General features: G+C 43.0%; 1 protein-coding gene across 2 annotated transcripts in view; it reads right to left on the reverse strand.

The window, feature by feature from the left end:
• The window catches only part of nrde2 (NRDE-2, necessary for RNA interference, domain containing), a 61,770-nt gene extending 47,219 nt beyond the window's left edge, over positions 1-14,551 (reverse strand). Inside the window, exons 1-4 of one of the 2 annotated variants that reach the window (XM_041215269.1) lie at positions 14,448-14,551; positions 8,006-8,114; positions 3,853-4,044; positions 1,685-1,831 (exon numbers count right to left, since the gene is read on the reverse strand). In XM_041215269.1, coding sequence (XP_041071203.1) covers positions 1,685-1,831; positions 3,853-4,044; positions 8,006-8,114; positions 14,448-14,520 — 521 coding nt within the window. In that variant the 5' untranslated portion in view covers positions 14,521-14,551. The remainder of the gene's footprint in view (positions 1-1,684; positions 1,832-3,852; positions 4,045-8,005; positions 8,115-14,447) is intronic. The other variant, XM_041215270.1, reaches the window with a different exon arrangement.
• Between the last annotated feature and the right edge of the window lie 5,139 nt (positions 14,552-19,690).

Consider the following 19,690-nt stretch of genomic DNA (forward strand, 5'->3'; position numbering starts at 1 on the left):
CTGCTCTTTGTGTGTAAAAGCGCTTCCTGATTTTACTCCTGAATGGCCCGGGTTTCATGTTATAATATCGCCTTGTCCTTGATTCCCCCACCAGACAAAATAGTTTCTTTATACCAAATCTTAACATTTTATAACCTCAATCAGGCCACCTCCCAATCTCTGTACAAGCCAAGTTTATGCAACCCATCTTCATAATTTAACTCTCTTAAGCTCTCATTCTGGGTACATCTGTGCTGAAAGGCCGATATATCCTTCCCCAGGATCAGAGCTCTCACGGTGTATTAAGTTGATGCTAGCTGCTAGTATAACTGCTGTCTGAAAAACCTGCAGCAACACAAGAATGAGACTCTAACGCTTTATTTTTGAAGTTGATACAAACTCTCCTGAGTTCTACTGAGATAATTAACATGACAAGTCTCTGTTAAGCATCATTGATCTGGACACATCCCATTTACCACTGTGTGAAAGCAGTCAGGCTGCAAGGACAATTAATGAGGCGTTCCATCTCATGGCTAATTAGGTTTGGCTCTTTGCCAAAGCAGTATTGACATTGGGCATTGTTTAGGCGTCAGCCAGAGGGGTGTAACGGACAATAAGGAAGACACTCTACTAGTGCACGCTGTATATGAAATGACTCCTTGGGAAATGGATTGCCATCAAGTTGCTGGGTGTTCCAAGCCACAGAACTTCTCCACCCTTCATGGAGCAAGGAGCTGCATCCATCAGCAAGCCTCTCATTTAAAAATACACATTTTCTCTCAAGATATGGTTGGCACCAACAAGCTGCAGTTATTCCTCTCAGTTGCCCTGTGCACTTGCTGAGCCATGTCAGAGCTCTTGAAAATTCAATCACGTACTGTAGACAAGAGTCATGGGAGTTCTAATGGAGTAAAATTGAAGGAAGCTGAACAAAAATCATTTCTGCAAATACACATGCTATAGTTACTTAATTATATCTAACACCTGGAAAACTAACAGTCAAGGTTTAAGTATGGAACAGATAAATGGCAGCAAAAAGCAATGAGCAATACTGTCAAATTAGCAACTGCTACTTGAATTTATATAACAGCACATTCAATGTAGGTAAACGTTCCAAGATCCTTCACAAGAGCACTGCCAAGCAAAAGTTGGTATCAAGGCAAAAACAGGTGATGCAAGAGTGTTTAAAACCTTGATCAGAGACAAGTTATGAAGATAATCTTAAAGAATGAGACTAAACTGCCTGGTAGGGTGGTAGATGCAGAGTCAATGGTAGCTTTCAAAACAGAATTGGATAAAAACTTGATGGAGAAAAAGTTGAAAGAATATGGATAGAGAGCAGGGAAATGGGAGTAACTGGATTGCTCTTCAAAAGACCTGGCACAGACTTGATGGGCTGAATAGACCACGTTAGTGCTGTAACATCCTATGATTCTAAGTGAAGAAATCAAGAGTAAACTGGATAGAAATCTGGCAGAGAAATTGAGTGAAAGGTACGAAAAGTAGAGAGTGATGTGTGGCAATAATCAACCTCTTGGGGACTGCCCAGATGAAACGAAATGGTCTCCCCGGATCCTGAACTGGGTGTAGTCCTATTTTCCTATGTAAAGTGCCTACTTCAGATATCACACTTAGTATTGTCAGTCTAGCATAAGGAAGGAAAATATGACTGAATCAAATCCACAACTCTTCTTATTACAAGTACCTTGCCAGATCTCCACGATAGAGTGATTTGTACTCCCAGTTGGCAGGATCAGCCTTTCTATCAATACAGAAGGTCTGTGTAGTCTGTGAATGGAGGTCATCCAGCCACATGAATTTACCCTGAGGAAGATCAGAACTGGCTTCAGACCTGCAAAAATAACAAAAGTAAATTATGACCCTGTTTTTTAAGCAGGGTCTGTGAAACAGGACCAAGTGAGTGCTTGAAAATTGCAACAAGTCCACAGTGATGTGTATCTAACTTGGAATCTCCTTTCTCAACTTAAAAAAACAAAGTCAATTGGATATTTAGTTTAACTAATTTAATTAGGTGATTTAAATTTGTACATCCAAAGGGGGGGCCAGATTTTCCCAGACCTGCTGTTAGATGCTTACACCCAATGTCAATTATTCTCAAAGACGTTCCCAAATTGTCCCCCCTCACACTCGGAAAAACTGCAGGTAACCAGCACAAAGCAGCACCATTACTGCCCTGGGATCGCTCACCTGCTTTCAGCTTTTAATATGCAGTCCAGGGACTGGGGAGCAATTGGGACATTTGTAGTCATTACTGTCCCCATTCTCTTACACTCCTCTGAAGACAGAGGGCTGGCAGTTTCTACCCAGGGCCCTTAAAAAAGAGTCCTTCAGCTAACCACCAGCTGCTGTACGAGAACAGCATGAGGAGATTTTAAATAAGCTTCCTTCACCAACCATGGAAAAGGCCTAACTAAAATTAGAAACCAGCCTTGTGAGGAACACATGACAAATTCACATCCTGCCTTGGCACACAGTATACACAGCAGCACGCTACGGCATACTCCCAGGTCAATTTGCCCATCATCTAGGCGCTAATTACTCAAATCCAGTTCACTGGACAGGGTACGTAGTTTATATGCTTGACACCAGGCTCCCGAAACAGTTGTTCTACTCAGAGCTCAGTTGTGGCAGGAGACTCCCGGGAGGATATAAGAACTCTCCGAAGAGATCAAACATACCCATCGATTCACGGGAATCCCTGGTTTGTGAACAACCGAAACGGAGAAGGCTTATTCAGGAAGGCACCGAACACATTGGTAGACTTTGTTGGGAACACACAAAGGCAAAGTCGAGACATCTGAGGGAGTGCACAAACCTCCAAACAATTCACCTACCCATCCCTTCAGACACCAGCTGCTCCACATGTGGCAGAGGCTGCAGATCATGCATTAAACTTATCAGCCACTTCAGAGCCCAAATTGGAATGGGAGCAAGTCATCCTTGATCCCGATGGACTGCCTCAGAACAATAGCAACATACCTTTTAATTTGAGAACAAAAATGGAACAGGAGTGGACCATTCAGCCCCTCGAGCTTGTTCTGCTAATCTGTCAGATCACAGCTGATCCATACCTCAACTCCATTTACCTGTCTTTACTCCAAATCCCTTGATACTTTCACCCAAGAAAAAATTCTCTCTCAACCTTGAAAGCTCCAACTGACCCACTCTCCACAGCCTTGGAGTCTTTCACACTGCAAGCAACGTGCCTCCTGCTTTTGCTTCTGAATGGCCTAGTTCTAATTTTAAGATCATGTCCCCTTTGCTCTCGATTCTCCCCACTAAAGGAAATGCTCTTTCAAAACCCGCCCAAATGAATTCTTTTAACGTTTTATCGCATCTAAATTACTGCATTCAGTTCTGGGCAATGCATGCCAGCAAAGATATAATGGCCCTGAAAGGATGCTGAGTAGATTCAGCAGAATGATACCGGTGTTTAGAGAGTTAAATTACAAGAACAGGTTTCATAAACTCAGGTTCTTTTCTCTCGAGTTTAGAAGGTTTAGGGGTGATTTAATCAAGGAGTTTTAAATGCTCAAAGAATTCAACAGAATATTCACAGAGAAGCCATTTTCTAGGATGGGGAAAGTCAGAACAGGAGGGCACAACCTCAAAACTGGAGATAGGCCATTCAGGAGTGAAATCAAGAAGCACATTTTCCACACACAGGATAGCGGAAATCTGCAATTCTCTTTCCCCAAAAAGCTGTGGATCAAGTCTGATACTGATAGATTTTATACTAATGTTCGTCATCAGTAAAGATATTACAACTCAAGCCATGACCAATCCCCTTGCTCAAGCTGTACTGTTCCCCGTCTGTGTACAGATTTGGCAAAGGACAGCAACTTTAATCACCTCACTGCACAAGCATCTTTGGCTTTATCTCCGAGTAACTCAGGATCAGAGTCGCTGCTGGTGCGATCCTCCCTATTTTTCGTCTTATCCTTTTTGTGTTGCCGATGTTTCTTCTTTTTCTTCTTCCTCCTTTTGGCTGGGACATCTGCTTCGGCATGGTCCAACACACCCCCAGGTAATTTTGAACAAACACTGAAATTGCAGGACAAGAACTTGGTAGATTAATCACATGTAAAAGTGTCATCCAATTGCATCCATCTTAATATTGTCATTCATTCATAACTTCTTGAACCACACTGCCTCTCCATCTCTGCCTCCCCTCCTCTCTCACTCTCCCATCCCACCCCTGAACAAGAGTAAATCCCACAACAGGAATTCAGCAAGCAGAGGAAGCAACATCCTACTGTATCACCACATAACACCTTAATGGTTATCCTAACTGTAACATAACCAGTAGCAGAAAAAGCAGCTCCATCAATGGCTCCTTTAGGGAAGGACATTTAGACAAGAAAGTTTCAATGTTTGATCTTGGCATGGATGGCAGCAGGGACTTGATGCCACTGGATAATGAGGTGGGGTGGGGGTGGGAGGGTAAGAAAAAGAGTGCAGGGAGAAAACACTGACCAGTTGGTCCCACTACCGACCACTGCCCAGCTCAGGCAAGGGAATTGGCATGGCACAGTATTAGGCTTGGTTAAGTCCTCTTTAACCTGGGGTTTAAAGACATTCTGTGACGACAGTTGAGATGGCATATAGTTTAAAATGGTTTTATATAAAACTCAAAGCTGCAGTGATTGAATCTATCCAGCTGACTGATTTGCCAAAAAAAAGTACGTCATTTGCTGTAAAGAGCTTTGATTGAGATTTCCAGAGGTTGTGAAAGGCGCTATAGAAATGCAATCTCTTCCTTTATGTGCTAAGTGGTAAAAACCTGCAGAAAGGAATCCTTTTTATTCAGTGCTTTGTTCTTCCACAGTGAAATACACTAAGTAGGTGCTCTAATCTCAAAAAAAGGCAAGTTATCCATAATAAAGCTCACAATAATTAAAAGTCAAGGTATTATCCGTTATCTCACCTCAAATACAACTGCTGGATGCACAAGGCAGCCTTGTGAGAGCAGACATGTAGAAACAACAGAACCCAGAATACCAAATCACTACAGGTGACCACAATCTTCGACAATCGCAAAAGATGGATTAAGGTCCATCCATCAACACAATATGCAAAGAGTGACCGGAGATATAGCTGGTGCCACTCATGCCCCCGTGGAAAGGGCAGGTAGGCAAGGCAGCAACTTTCTCTGGTTGTTCAGCTGTTAGGTAACAGCAAAGCTACATTTGTAAAGTACGCCAAATTCATTTGAAGCATCGTAAAACGTTGCACATAGTGAGCTGTTTTTGAGCTTTGCTTGGAGTAAAGTGGTTCTCTTTCAATCAAAGAACTCAGAGTGGCTCTCTCAACATTCTCCATTCCTACAAGGAACTTGATAGCCCAGGCCAAAATGTCACGATCCTGGCATGTGGAGAACAGCAGTCAGGCAGTCTATCTAGATCCCTGGATGTGGTGCCAAATCTCTCCACCACTGGAGAAAGTTTTCCTCATCACATGTCTGGGTCTGTTGTAGACTAAGAGTGAATGACTGCTACAATTATTCATCTACGATATATGACTATCAGGATAGTGAAAGGCCATATACACAGAATTTACAGCACAGAAACAGGCCATCCAGCCTATGCTTCACACGAGCCTCCTTCCACTTTATTTACTTCATCGAACTCTATGATCGTAACCTATTCATTTTTGTGCCTCCACTATTCGATGTGGTTGCAAGTTCCACATTCTAACCACTTTCCAAGGGAAAAGAAAAATTCTAGTATTGTAAAGTATACAAGGCAATTGTCTTGATCTACTATGAGATTTAAAGACATTCTGTGACGACAGCTGAGATGGCATATACATTACAACGGTTTTATATAAAACTCAAAGCTGCAGTGATTGAATCAATGTTATCCTAATTTAAGTCACCCTCACTGATAGCCGCTCAAAACATCAACATGAGCAGGTTTTGAAACTACATTCTGGGATTGCAAAAGTATTTTAAAGCCAAATTTCTAAACGATACTCTTGCAGAAACTCTACAGGCCAATGACCCTCAGAGAAAGTGAAGACCATTCATCTGCTGCTTTGATAAAGAAATCTCAGGAGGCAACCTTGCAGAGATAAAAAAGATACTTTTAAAAGGGAGATTGATTGTAAAGCTGAAACGAAACTTGTAGACTCAGCCACCCCAAAGAAATTTGGGGATGGCTCAGGGAGTATTGCAGTGCAATCGATCCTGGTAAAAAAATCTTTGATCATGTTTCTCCTCATCCTCAGATGGCTGAGGGCAAGTTATCCTGCTAAATGAAATGTCAGCCCCCAATTCCTTCTTTGACAGGAGTGGATGAAGAATCACTGGAATCAGAAATCCCCACAGCAATCTGGACATTTAAGGGGATAAACTCCATTTGCACGCATGCCAAAGTGAGACTGATTTGAAGCGCAGATTTCATTTAACCAGACACTCTGTGTAGAGAGGAAATGGGGAGGAGGAACGCTGTAGAGTTCACCTTGCTAATAATGCAGCAAACGGCGAGGCAGAAATTCCTGAAATCCGGCAGGATGGGAGGACTGGAAACTTAACCGATAGGGATATTTCTTTCCCTTCCTCAAAGCATGAAAACTAGTTTGAATGCAGAATTCTTCAAAGAAAAGCAAGAACAATAGGGTGGGAGTTAAAATGAGGCACTAGGAGTTAGGTCCCTGGCATGGTCCTAATTGCTAACAAACAGAAAGGTTGCAGCTTGCAAACAGAGAGGTTGATTTCTTCTACAAAGCAGCTCACAAAGTCAGAAAATGACATCCGTCCATTTATACTGGTCTTAACTCAGCCTTCAGATCCCAAACACGCTCAGTTGGGAATGAGAGGGAGAGTTCTTATTTTAAAACTCCAGCATACAACTTTTTTGTAAAATAAAACTCAAAACTTTTCTAATTTTCTCATGTCTCTTGTTATAGCTCCCATTTGGCTTCTGCTGGTGCCAACGCATTCCTGGCACTTGCAAAAATAGCCATCCTTCATGTCTCAGTCTGGATGGTGAGTGTCCATAGACTATTTGCCAGTGGAAGGCATCAAAGCTCCAGTCAACAATTTATATTTATATAGCACATTTAACATGACATTACATCCAAAGGAGCATTATCAGGCAAAAGAAAATTGGTTCTGAGCCACAGAAAGGAGGTAAAGAGCATCATGGAGGAGGAGAAAGAGGCACTGAGGTTCAGGGAGGAAGTTCCAGAACTTAAGAGTCTAAATGATTGAAGACATGGCCACCAATGATTGGGTGAAAGAAATCATGGATGTGTGGGAGGCCAGAATTGGAGAAGTGCAGAGATCTCAAAAGGTTGTCTTTCTCTTTGCCAATATCTACATGAATCACCAGACAGTGATCAGGGTGAGGGAGATTTCAACCATCTTCCCTAATTCAGCAGTGCTGAGGCCAACTGTAGAACCTGAACTGAGATTAAACTTGGTGCTCTTTAATTTGTGTGGCTTAGCACTGCACTGAGCAATACCCTTAAATATGAGACCATCACAGGAACCTATCTGCCTGTCTTTTTATATAAAAATAATGCACAGACATTTATACTGGAGCTTTTTAGATATCGTATTGATACCTATAGTGCAATCTGAATTTTGTTCAGCTGACTAAAAAAAAATATGCTTCTGTATATGTTTAATTGCTAATTATCACAGTTTAAAAGTTATACCCTGAAGGCCATCTCATACAGCACTGAGGTTGGCATATACTGCAGTAAACACTCAATTGATCAAACAACCTTTGGAAAGCAGAAGAATAGGCAAAAATTGGGAAAAACACTTTCTACTGCATATGGAGGGATAGAGAGAGTGATTGAGATAAAGGAGGTATAGAAAGAGATAGGCAAAGTTAAAGTTAGAGAAAGAGATAGAGATTAAGCTGAAGATTGATGAACAGAGGGGGAAGTAGATAGGCATCTAAATAGAGAGGGCAGAGTTCAAATGAATGCAGAAGGAGAGAGAGAAAAGAGAGAGAGAAAAAAATACTGAGTGAGAAGGGGTGGGACTTTGTACCTTGCCTGGGGTGACCCCTGGGCCGAGTCTGCTGCAGTCCCCACAATGCGATGGTGCAGCTGCAGGGCATCTTCAGTGCAGAAGCTTTGATTACTGAGCCAATTCAGTCCTGCAGGCAGCAGAAATCAATATTATTTGGCAGCCGTGCTTTTCAAAGGACGGACTCATCAGATAAACTGACAGTGAATCACAGTGAATGCCATGAAAGTCATTCATAATAGTCAAGGACAACTTACTGTAAGTCAATGAAAACTTCACTGAACAGTTCCCTGCATTGCTGCACTGCTGACTCTGCTTAACCCTTGCAGTCAAGGGAGGATTAGAAAATAATAATGCAATGTTATGAATCAATGTGTCTGTCTCCGAATTCCTTGGCCAGAAGCACTCCACCGAGAAGGATATTCCTCAGAAAATAAATATTTTCAAATACAAGTAGTTTTGTAACAAGTTTCTACTCAACACTTGAAGCATCATACAGACTCGAAACGTTATCCCTGTCTCTCTCTCCACAGATGCTGTCAGACCTGCTGAGTTTTTCCAGCATTTTTTGTTTTGTTTCTACTCAAAACTGACTGGTTTCAGCTTCTCATTTATCTATTCTTTGTTTTGTAGCAAACCTTTTTAAATAATTTATCTTCTTGCTAATGTGAGGGAAAATGTGTGCCGGGGAATGGAATATCTTCGTATTTCAGATTGATGGGATAACACTGCCAGGGGAGGTATCGGATGTGTAAATGTGAAATAAAGCTCCTACCAACCTGCCCATTTATTCTCACCCTTCCTGTGCCAGTGAGACCTGATGCCACCTCAGAGACTGCCAATCAACACCAGGGTAGGATGGATTACTTGTGCTGTGGCCTCATGCCCAAAAACAATCAGCTAAGACAACCCAAATTCATTACAACACAGGTCCCAGAGGAGCCTTACATTCAGGGCACCACTTCAAGGTTTGTCTAGGCACCAGAACCAGACAGAGACAGAAAAGACTAGCGCAGGGCAGAAGTTAGGAAGGGCCTTTCCTTAAGCAGTTCCAATGATCGATGCTGGCAATGGTCATTCTGGGGCAGGAAGTGGAGGTGAAAACCTGTGATTTGTTCAAGAATTGGTGAAATAAAAGTCATGCAGGGGAATGACTGCTTCTTAAATTATCTTTAGTTGGCACAAAGTCTGTCCCAGTTCTTTTGTGATCTTGTGAAGCCAAGTTTCAAAGATTAAAAACCCATTCAGTTTTTCTTATTCGTCTTTTCATCCCGTTTGCTCCATTTCATCATAATTTGCAACTTCTTCCACTCCATACCCGCCAAGGATTCCTCCGGTGTTTAAGACCGGTTGTAGACTGAGTCACAGTGCACTACTGGTGCTAAAACGTACAAAAACACTGGTCAGGAGTGTAAGGTTTTTTTAAAAATGTACTCACATGATGTGGACATCGCTGGCAAGGCCAGCATTTATTGCCCATCCCTAATCATCATGGAGAGGTGGTTGTGAGCCACCTTCTTTAATACAACTTTGTTGTTTGCTAGGCCATTTCAGAGGGCAGCTAAGAGTCGGTCACATTGCTGTGGATCTGGAGTCATATCTGTCCACTCAGGTAGGACAGCAAGTTTCCTTCTCTAAAAGGGCATTTGTGATGCAGATGGGTTTTGATGACAATCCGGTAGTTTCACAGTCACCATTACTGATACCAGCTCTTTATTCCAGATTTCATTTAAATCCCCAAACTACTGTGGTGGGATTCGAACTCCTGTCCTGGATCATTCGTCCAGGCCTCTGGGTTACTAGTCCAGTAACATAACCACTATGCTACCGTACTTGCTTGCACCATGGGATGCAATAGCACTAAGCTGTGCAGACCAACAAGGCTCTGACTCCACTCGTACTGACGCTGCCGGTTTTAGCCAAGTGGAAATCAGCTTCTGTATCTTGGGGAGCGGGGTATCAGAAATTATAACAAGAATGCCTGCTCCTGATCAGTCACCCATCACCACACTGCATTACCTCACATGACTCTCCCCATATGATCAGTGAAGACCGAAGAAATGTGCTTAATAAAAGTGGCTTCTTATAACTATATTTAAGTAACTCGAGAACATGTCCAGGCTCATATGACAACAAACATTCAGGTGGCGTAGCGGAGGCTGCCAAGCCTGTGGAGTTGTATTCCAACATGTCACCAGTGTGTGCAGGTAGTTGGGGTGAGCCTACAAAAAGGTACCATCTTTTGGATGAAACGTTAAGCAAAGATGTAAAAGATCCCATGGCACCATTTTGATGAAAAGCCTTGATGTCCTGGCCAATATTTATCCGTCACCCTACATCAATAAAAACAATAATCTGCTCATTATCACATTGCAGTTTGAGGAAGCTTGTGTGCGAAGCTGCTGCTGCATCTCCTACATTTACAATGGCACATCAAAAGTACTTCATTGACTGTGTAACAGTTAGAGACATCCTGTGGTCATGAAAGGTACTATATAAATGCAAATCTTTTCTTTCTTCCCTCCTTTAAGAAGCTCCTTAAAACCTACGTCTTTGACAAGCTCTTGGTCACCTGTCCTAATATCTTCTTATGGGGTCTGTTAAGAGTCCGGTGAAGAATATTTTACTGTGTCAATATCATAATGTAGGGTCAATAACGAAGGAGAAAAGATCTAAGGTGATTGATCAATAGCCCGGAGACAACATGAGAAAAAGCTTTTTTTTACAAAATGCACTGCCTAACAGGGTACTGGAAAGTGAGTTGATAGTAGCTTTCAAAAAGAGAATTGGATAACTGCTTGGAGGAGGAAATACTGCAGAGATATGGGGAAAGAGATGGGGAATGAGAATAACTTGACTGCTCTTTAAAAGAGATGGCCGATAAGCTGGATGGCTTATGTGATTATATGATTTTATATCTGGGAGGATTTCCTCAGTCACAGGATGCATTTTCCTCTTACCCATAGCAGGGAAAATTCGGACACAGTCTCCTGAATCACCTACTTCCTGTGGCTGAGGAAATCCTTTGGAGACACAATGTGGCTCTAAACCTTCCAGAGGAACCTCTTTGTTGCCAGACAAATCCAAGAAAAATGTCAAGTGCAACACCAGGAACTCCTAATTCATCGACCGAGCCAAAGCATTTGACTCAGTAAATCTTGAGGCTCTGTGGGTTGCGCTTCAAAGATTTGGATGTCCAAGGAACTTCATCACAATCCTGCAATTGCTTCATGACGATATGACTGCAACTGTCTTCAGTGGGAGATTTGAAACAGATGCCTTCACAATTCAAACTGGTGTCAAACGAGGCTGTGCGACAGCCCCCATACTATTTATAACTTAGCTGACAGTGATAATTCACCTCAAAGATCAACTGCCCTCTGCTGTCAGCATTAACTACCACCTAGAGGGAAAACTCTAACCTCAGTCGCCTCTGTGCCAAAACTAAACTGCCTACCATAGATTACATGATCTGCAGTTTGCAGATGGCTGCAGTACCATTACTCACTCTGCAGCAGATTTGCAAGCTATTCTCAAACTCTTCAATTCTGCACTGCAAGAAACGCAGCCTGTCGTTGAGTGTTGCCTAAACAAAACTTATATCAACCCACACCTGGTCTGCCAAATATTCCACCTCCCATACATGTTGAAGGAGAGGCTCTGGAATAAGTTGAGCACTTCCCATACCTCAGCAGTCACCTCTCTTAAAAGGTCACCATTGATGAGGATATCCAACACTGGATCAGCTCTGCCAGCTCAACCTTCTACAAACTACAGCAGCAAGTGTTTGACAACAAAGACTCCACAAGTCAATTAAAGTCTCAGAGTACAGAGCAGTTGTCCTCACCATGTTTCTGTATGAGCGAGCCCTGGACTGTGTACCAGCAACACAAGAGTGCTAGAGAAGTTCCACCAGAAATGTCTCTACTGCATCCTCCCGATTCAATGGGAGGACCGTCATACAAACTAGTGTCCTTCTTGAAACCAGTTCCACAAGCAGTCAGACAAAACTCCTGCAAAGTCCACTACAATGGACTGTGTCCAGATAGTCGAAAACCATTGCCCCCACCAGGTCCTGTTTCCCAACTCGCAAGCGGCAAGGGGAGTGGAAAAGAAAACACTTTAAAGACACTCTGTATCATTGACAGTAATGACTAGGAGGAGCTTGCATCAATTGGTCAGAATAGCAACATGTCCAACAAGCTGCATCACGCTTCAAGTCACAATGTCTTAACAACGAGGCAGAGAAGGAAAGAAACGGAAGCAAACCCTGCACCACGGATCCCAACTCGTGTGGCGTCCTGCCCAATGTGCCCAAATGTATGCAGGTCATGAATCAGTCTGTTCAGTCAACACAAAGACCCATGGAAGAAACATGCAACTCTGAGTAGATGTCATCCTCGAATCAGGGACAGCTGATGATGCCATTAATGATAAATATAAATGCACGTTGTTTCATTATGTAGTGACAGACAGATTAAACTAAATTCAGTAGCCCACTCCTACCAAAAAGACTAGACAATCATGCTGTAAACATAGCCGTAACAATCACTCAAAACAAAAAGCGATTGTGGACATTGCAGCCGCAAGGCAGGTCAGTCACATTTGTGGAGAGAGTAGACTAGTTAGCGTTGTACATGCAGACCATTCATTTGTTCTTTCCACAGGCGCTGACTGATCTGCAAATATTTCCAACATTTTTCGTTTTTCATCACAGGGTACTGTGATAGGTGAAAAGTTTATTCTGACCATCTTTACTCATCCATCCAGAAAAATGCTATACTTCCTCATCATTGGATCTAGTTCTGTCTTAAATTATTCCACAAGTTTTCACCTCCATCACTTTGCCCAGGCGCCCACACAAAATGTTGTGAAAAATGACTTCCTGATATCAATCGTAAAGTTACCCTTCAACAGTATGGATCCACGTCCCATCATCCTACTCCTACAGTTTAATTGGTAGCATTTTTCGTACTACCAGGAAACAATTAATCCAGATTTACTAGAACGGCACCAGGGATGAGGGACTTCAGTTGTGTGGGCAGACTGAAAAAACTGCACAGCAGAGAAGGTTAAGAGGAGATTTGACAGACGTTCAAAATCATGAATGGTTCTGACAGTAAATAAGGAGAAATTGTTTCTGCTGTCTGTAACCTGATTTATAAATAGTTTTATTTATGGGGAGACATGGTGTGATGGTAATGTAACTGTACTGGTAATCCAGAGGCCCGGGCTAATTCTTGGTGACACAGGTTCAAATCCCACGATGGCAGCCTGGAATTTAAATTTAACTAATTTTTAAAAATCCAGAATTGGAAGTTAGTTTCAGTAATGGTGCCCATTAAACTATTGTTAATCGTCATAAAAACACATCTGGTTCACTGATATCCTTTGGAAAAGGAAATCTGCCATCCTTACCTCATCTGGCCTGCATATGGTTCCAAACCCACAGCAATGTGGCTGACTCTTAACTGTCCTATGAAATGGCCTTAAGTCATTCAGTTCAAGGGCAATTACGGATTGGCAACAAATGCTGGCCTTGCCAGTGATGCCCACATGCATGAAAGAATAAAAAATAAAAGTGACTGACAAAAGAACTACAGCCAATGTTTTTTTTTAAGGTTATGATGATCTGGAATGCAGTGCCTGAAAGGGATAGCAACATTCAAAACAGAATAAATACTTGAAAAAAAAAATACATGGCTGAGGGGAAAGAACAAGGGAGTGGGACTAATTGGTTAGCTCTGTCAAAGAGGTGGAATAGACACAATGGGCCAAGAGGCTTTTTTCTGTGCTGTGCCACTCTGTGATATACAACTTTACATTAAAATGTGCGGATAGGACAAGGGAATGTTAGGGTAAAGAAACAAAGACTTGCATTTACATAGTACCTGTTACAAACTCAGTATGTCTCAAAATGCTTTTTACAGCCAACAAAGTACCATTGCAGTGGAATCACTGTCATAAGCTTGTAAACAAAACAGCCAATTTGCACACACATGTTCCCACAAACATGGCCAAACAATCTGTTTTTTGTGATGCTGATTGAGGGATAAACATTGCCCAGAACCCTGGGGGGTGCAGTACCCCTGTTCTTCGTCCATTAAACGCCGCGTCTGAAAGGCGGCACCTCTCCCGACAGTGCAGCACCCCCTCAGTGGGTGACAGAGGGGAGCGCCAGCCTGCACGATGTGCTCAACTCTCTTGTCCTGGGACTTGCAACCCTAACCTCCTGAGTCAGGGGGCTCCCCACAAGGCCGCCCAAAAGGTGACAGGTGCACAGTGAATTCAGTTGGCCAGTTATCACGACCATCGTCCCGAGCTGTAAACCAGGACGAGGAGGGGAAAATACCATCAAATTTCAGGCGCCCGACAGGCTGCTCCGGGGGAAGCACTAATCCCCCGGCCCAGGAAACAAGGGGTAGCGTCCCCAACGGTCCCTCATCTTGTTCCAAGTATTTACCTTCAGACCTGCTTCCACAAAGTGCTTTCCTTTCACCAAACGCCGGGAATAGCGAGCCTGAGCCGGGCTCCATCCTGTGTAGGCCCCACGCGTCCCCAAACTGGGTCGCCGTGTCCTCTGAAGATGACGTCAACAGTGACCTGCAGGCTGCATTGTGGGGATTGTAGTTTCTACAGAGGCAGGGCCTCGTTGGAACACATTCTAAAGCGGGGATTTAGGGACTACAACCGGCAGCCCTGCTGGTCTCCCATTAATGCACTCCTTGAGCAACGTGCTGCTAATGTATTGTAATACCATATTTAAAGTCATTGATTCAAAAAAAGGTTGAGATGACACCTAATGCAACTCATGCCTTATACATTGAAAACTCATGTCAGCAGAATGTTTAAAAAAGTTAACAAACTATTTCAGGCAAAACATTCCAGAAAAGTGGGATAACAGAAAAATAAAAGACTTGCATTCATATAGCTCCTTTCACCACCAACCAATTAAATACTTTGCAGTGTAGTCACTGTTGTAGGAAATGTGGTGACAGCTATAATTTGAGCACAGCAAACTCCCACAAACAGCAATGTGATAATAACCAGATCTTTTTTGATGTTAGTTGATGTTAGGAATATTACCCCTGCTTTTTAAAATAGTGCCATGCAATCTTTTACATCTACCAGAAAGGATCTTAGTTTATCATTTCAATCAAAGCAGCATTCCCACAGTGTTGGGCTCAAGTACTAAAGCGGGACTTGAAACCCTAACCGTCTGACTCAGCGTTAAGAATATCATCAAGCGAGCCACAGTTGACACATCACTTGATATTGATCAAGAAATTATACAGAGTGCTTTCCTTTCCTGGATGTCGATACATATATTGAAGTAAACTCAGCTATCATCCACCTGTTACTCAGTTCACAAATTATAAGTATACACTACATCAATAGTTTTCAATTATTCCACAGCATTTCACAGGAGCTTAATCAGCCAAGGAAGTTGTCACTGAGTCAAAGAAGGGCTACCAATACAGGGATCAGGCTTTGTCAAAGAGGTAAGTTTTAAGAAGCATCTAAAAGGAGATAGGCATAGAGGTGGCAAGGCTTAGGGAGGGAATTCCAGAGTTTAGGGATTATACAGCTGAAAGATCGAGGTGTAGGAGGTCAGAGATGCACAATGCCAGAATTGGAGACGTACAGAGATCCTGGAGGTTTGTTAGACTGGAGGAGGTTATCAAAGTAGGGAAGGGCAAAGCTATGGAGGGATTGGAGCACAAGGTTGAGAATTTTAAATTTGGTGGACTGGGAGCCACTGGAAGCGAGCACAGACACACAACTCTACTAGCACGATATGACCGAAGAATAAGCGGTTACAATGTAGTAACATTTACAAAATAATTTTTCCAGTCATTGGCATAAACAAGTTGCTCATTCAGCAGCTAAAAGGGAAATTAAGTCAATGTTCAAGGTGGGAGAGGGCCAGACTTCTGGGAAGAACTGCTGCATTGGGACTGTTTCATATTCCAAATATGGCCTGTTATCCTTGAGTGAGTTCCTTTATCAGCATTGGCATAGTAAAGAGGGAGAACCCCTTTTATGGGATGATCAAGACAAATGCAAGAAATTGGGTCTCTAATAAACTGGCATTTTTTGCATAGCATAGGGCTTTTATGAGATTAGCCAAACATAAATGATTCTCTCCCTGGAAAGGCAATTTCTAAACACTGACTTCTAAACAGTCCCTGGAAATGGCAAGATCACTTGGTTTAGGCTGCCATGTTGACATTTCTAGGTTGGTAGGATGGCATCTTGCATACCCCTTATGTCTGGAAGTGTTTAGAAAGGGCCAGGATAGACTCTCAGTGTGACGTGAACTAAAAAGCTGACCTCAAACAGGGTGATGAACAGGGGAGGAGGTAACCATCCTGACATTTTGGGTAGCTATCCTGTATCCATTGGTCTGAAGGGTTTGAATAGATGATTGACACTGGATAAGCTACCAGCCCCCGGAAAAAAGGTATATTAACAAGTGCTCAGGGATGGGGACCATGTGCTGGTGAGGTGGCAGTGCTCATCTGGCAGCTGCCTTCATCAGATGGAAGAGCAAGAAGAGGAGGAGGAGGAGGAGGAGATCCCTAATACTTCGACTAGAGAGCAGAATGCTGCTATCACAAGCTACTGAGTTCAACACACTCCGTGCCAACCGTCTGTTCAGTTCTGAGATCAGTAAACCACTCTCAGCTGTCACCGGTCACACACATTTTCTGTCTAATTAATTCATACATTGTATCTAAATTGTCGCTTCTTAATAAACTTAATAAGCTATCTTAAAATTACTTACAAATAGTCGACTGCCTATTTGAGGTATCTGTGACTCCGAATCCAAAAGATCTCACACAAAAGAGGGGAAGTTTATTCATTCATGAGAAGTGCGTGGTGCTGGAAGTTATTGCCCATCCATAATTGCCCTTGAGATGGAGGTGGAGAGCTGCCCTCTTGAACTGCTGCAGTCCATGTGGCGTAGGTGCACCCACAGTGCTGTCAGGAAGGGAGTTCCGGGATTTTGACCCAGTGACAGTGAAGGAACAGCGATATATTTCCAAGTCAGAATGGTGTTTGGCTTGGAGGCGGACTTGCAGCTGGTGGTGTTCCTATCCACCTGCTGCCCTTGTCCTTCAGGGTTGTAGAGGTTGCTGTGAGTTCAATGAATTTTGTAGGTGGTACACACTGCTGCCACAGTGCGCCATTGGTGGAGGGAGTGAATGTTTAAGGTGGTGCATGGGGTGCTGACCAAGTGGACGGCTTTGCCCAGGATGGAGTCAAGGACAAAGAGTACCTGTTCTGCTGAAGAAAGCCATGAAATCATTAACCTTTCAGCTGCTGTCTCGCCCATTTAGAATTTCCTGGGTTTTTTTGTTTAGATTTCTAGCATTTCATCTTTTACAAGGTTTCAGTTTATTTTTGCTGAGAATGGGACTTCTTTTATTAAGTGGCCAAGGCTGTAGTGCAGTGATCAAAACTTAGAAAATGCATGAAATACTCAGCAATAATGGCAGCATCTCTGAAGAGAAAGACAAAGTTAACATTTCAGGTCAATGACCTTTAATCAGGTTCTGCTTTTAGTTCAGATTTTCAGTATATGTGATATTTTGCTGTTGTATCAGAACAAATAAGGATCAAAAACATTTTTTTAAAAAGATTTTAAGATCATCGAGAAAAAAATCCTGTGTGACTGAGGAGACTTCATTTTGTGCAGTGAGTTGTTACAATGTGGAGTGCACTGCCTGAAAGGATGATAAAAGTGATTCAATAAAACTTTCCAAAAGGAATTGGTTAAATATTTGAAAAGGAAAATTTTGCAGGGCCATGGGGAAAGGGCAGAGAGAGTGGGACTAATTGGATAGCGCTTTGAAAGAGCTGGCATAAGTATGACGGGCCAAATGTCCTCCTTCTGTGCTGTGCAATGCTAAGATTCTATTTGGTTAGGATTACAGCTTCTTGGATCCTCAAGGGCCGCACTGTTAGCACAAGAACTGACACAGCTAATTATAACCGTGCAGTAACACAAACTGTTCATGGTAAGTCCCCTGGTCATAATTGTGGTTCTGTAAGTGCTCAGAGATTATCTTTTCTTTTTAACATTGAGAGAGCACTTGCTTGACAGATCGTAGAGAATTACAGCATTTTTATATAAAAACAGGAGTATGAAAAATGCTCCGCGAACAATCCACACTCATGGGATCAATCCAAACATGGGATCAGAGTCAAAATTTATCAAACAAGCGAGAAATCAGGTATGCAGAAAAGAAGCTTTCTGCAGTGCCTTTCCATCTGGTTGTTACAACACAAATTACGCTACTCTCCTCACTGTCACAGATGATTCTCGGAAACCCTTTAAAAAGAAAGATTGAATTTCCTTTTGTATAGTGCATTTCACAAACTCAGGACTTCCCAAAATACTTCACAGCAAATCAAGTGCTTCTGAAGTGTAGCCACCATTGTAATGTAGGAACCTTTTACTAGAGGTTTTCCGACGTTCCCTCCTGAAAGTGCATAGTCAACCTGGCTCTACACGCGCCAGCACCAGACTGTCACCTCGCCCGAAATGGACTTTCTTCATCCGTGAGTAGAGACAGTTAGCTTTGCCCAGGCTTCTTCTTAGGCAGTCCATCGGGATCGAGGATGACTTACTTCCATTCCAATTCAATGGGTTCTGAGATGGCTGACAAGTGATCTGCAGACTCTGCCACATGTGGGCAGGTAGTGTTTGAAAGGTTGGGTAGATAGGTTTGGATGTTTGTGTGCTCCCTCCCACGTGTCCACTTATCCTCTCAATGTGTTTGGTGCCTTCCTGAATGAGCCTTCTCTATTTTGGTCAGTCGCAAGACAGGGACTCCCATGAGTTGGCGGAGTTGGCTGATCTCTTCAGGGATGCTTTGAAAATATCCATTAAGTGTTCCCGTTGTCCTCCTGGAAGTCTCCTGCTGAATTCCGAGTTCTGAGGAGAGCAGTTGCTTCAGGGATCTGGTGTCAGTCTAACAAACAACACATCACGCCCAGTGGAACTAGTTTTGAGCGATTAGCACCTCGATGCTGGGCAAGTTGGCTTGGGAGAGGATGCTACTCTTCGACCACCTTTCTTGCCACCAGATTTGGAGGGCATTGCAAAGCCATTGCTGATGGTACTTCTCCAGCACATTGAGGCACCTGCTGTTGGTTGTCCAAGTCTCCGAAGCATTTAGGACTGCAGACTAAGTGACTCTGGAGAGCATCACAGCCAACTGTGAACCTGTCCTTATTGAAGTCCAAGAGTCAACCATGGGTCTGTGGGTAAAGTTCCCACCCCGAGTCAGAAGGTCATGAGCTCCAGGGATTTGAGCACAATGTCTAAGCTGACACACAATTGCAGTACTGAGAGAGTGCAGTACTGTCTGGAGTGCCATCTCTCAGATGAGACGCTAAGCCAAGGTCCCATTCGCCCTCTCAAACAGACGTGGAAGAACCCATAACCTTATGCAAAGAAGAGCCAATGTCCTGGGCCAATGTTTGTCCCTAACATAACTAAAACCGATTATCTGGACGTTGTCGCATTGCTGTTCATGGGAACTTGCTGTGAGCAGATTGGCTGTTTCCTACATTACAACAGTGACTGCACTACAAAAGTTTTCAACTGCTTGGGAAACCCTGAGCAATGTTTTCTCTAAGCCGCCCAAGATCACGTGGCAATTCAGAACATATTGTGCAGGGAACAAACACAAA

The sequence above is a fragment of the Carcharodon carcharias genome, chromosome 20, assembly GCF_017639515.1.
Source record: "Carcharodon carcharias isolate sCarCar2 chromosome 20, sCarCar2.pri, whole genome shotgun sequence".
Classification (NCBI taxonomy): domain Eukaryota; kingdom Metazoa; phylum Chordata; class Chondrichthyes; order Lamniformes; family Lamnidae; genus Carcharodon; species Carcharodon carcharias.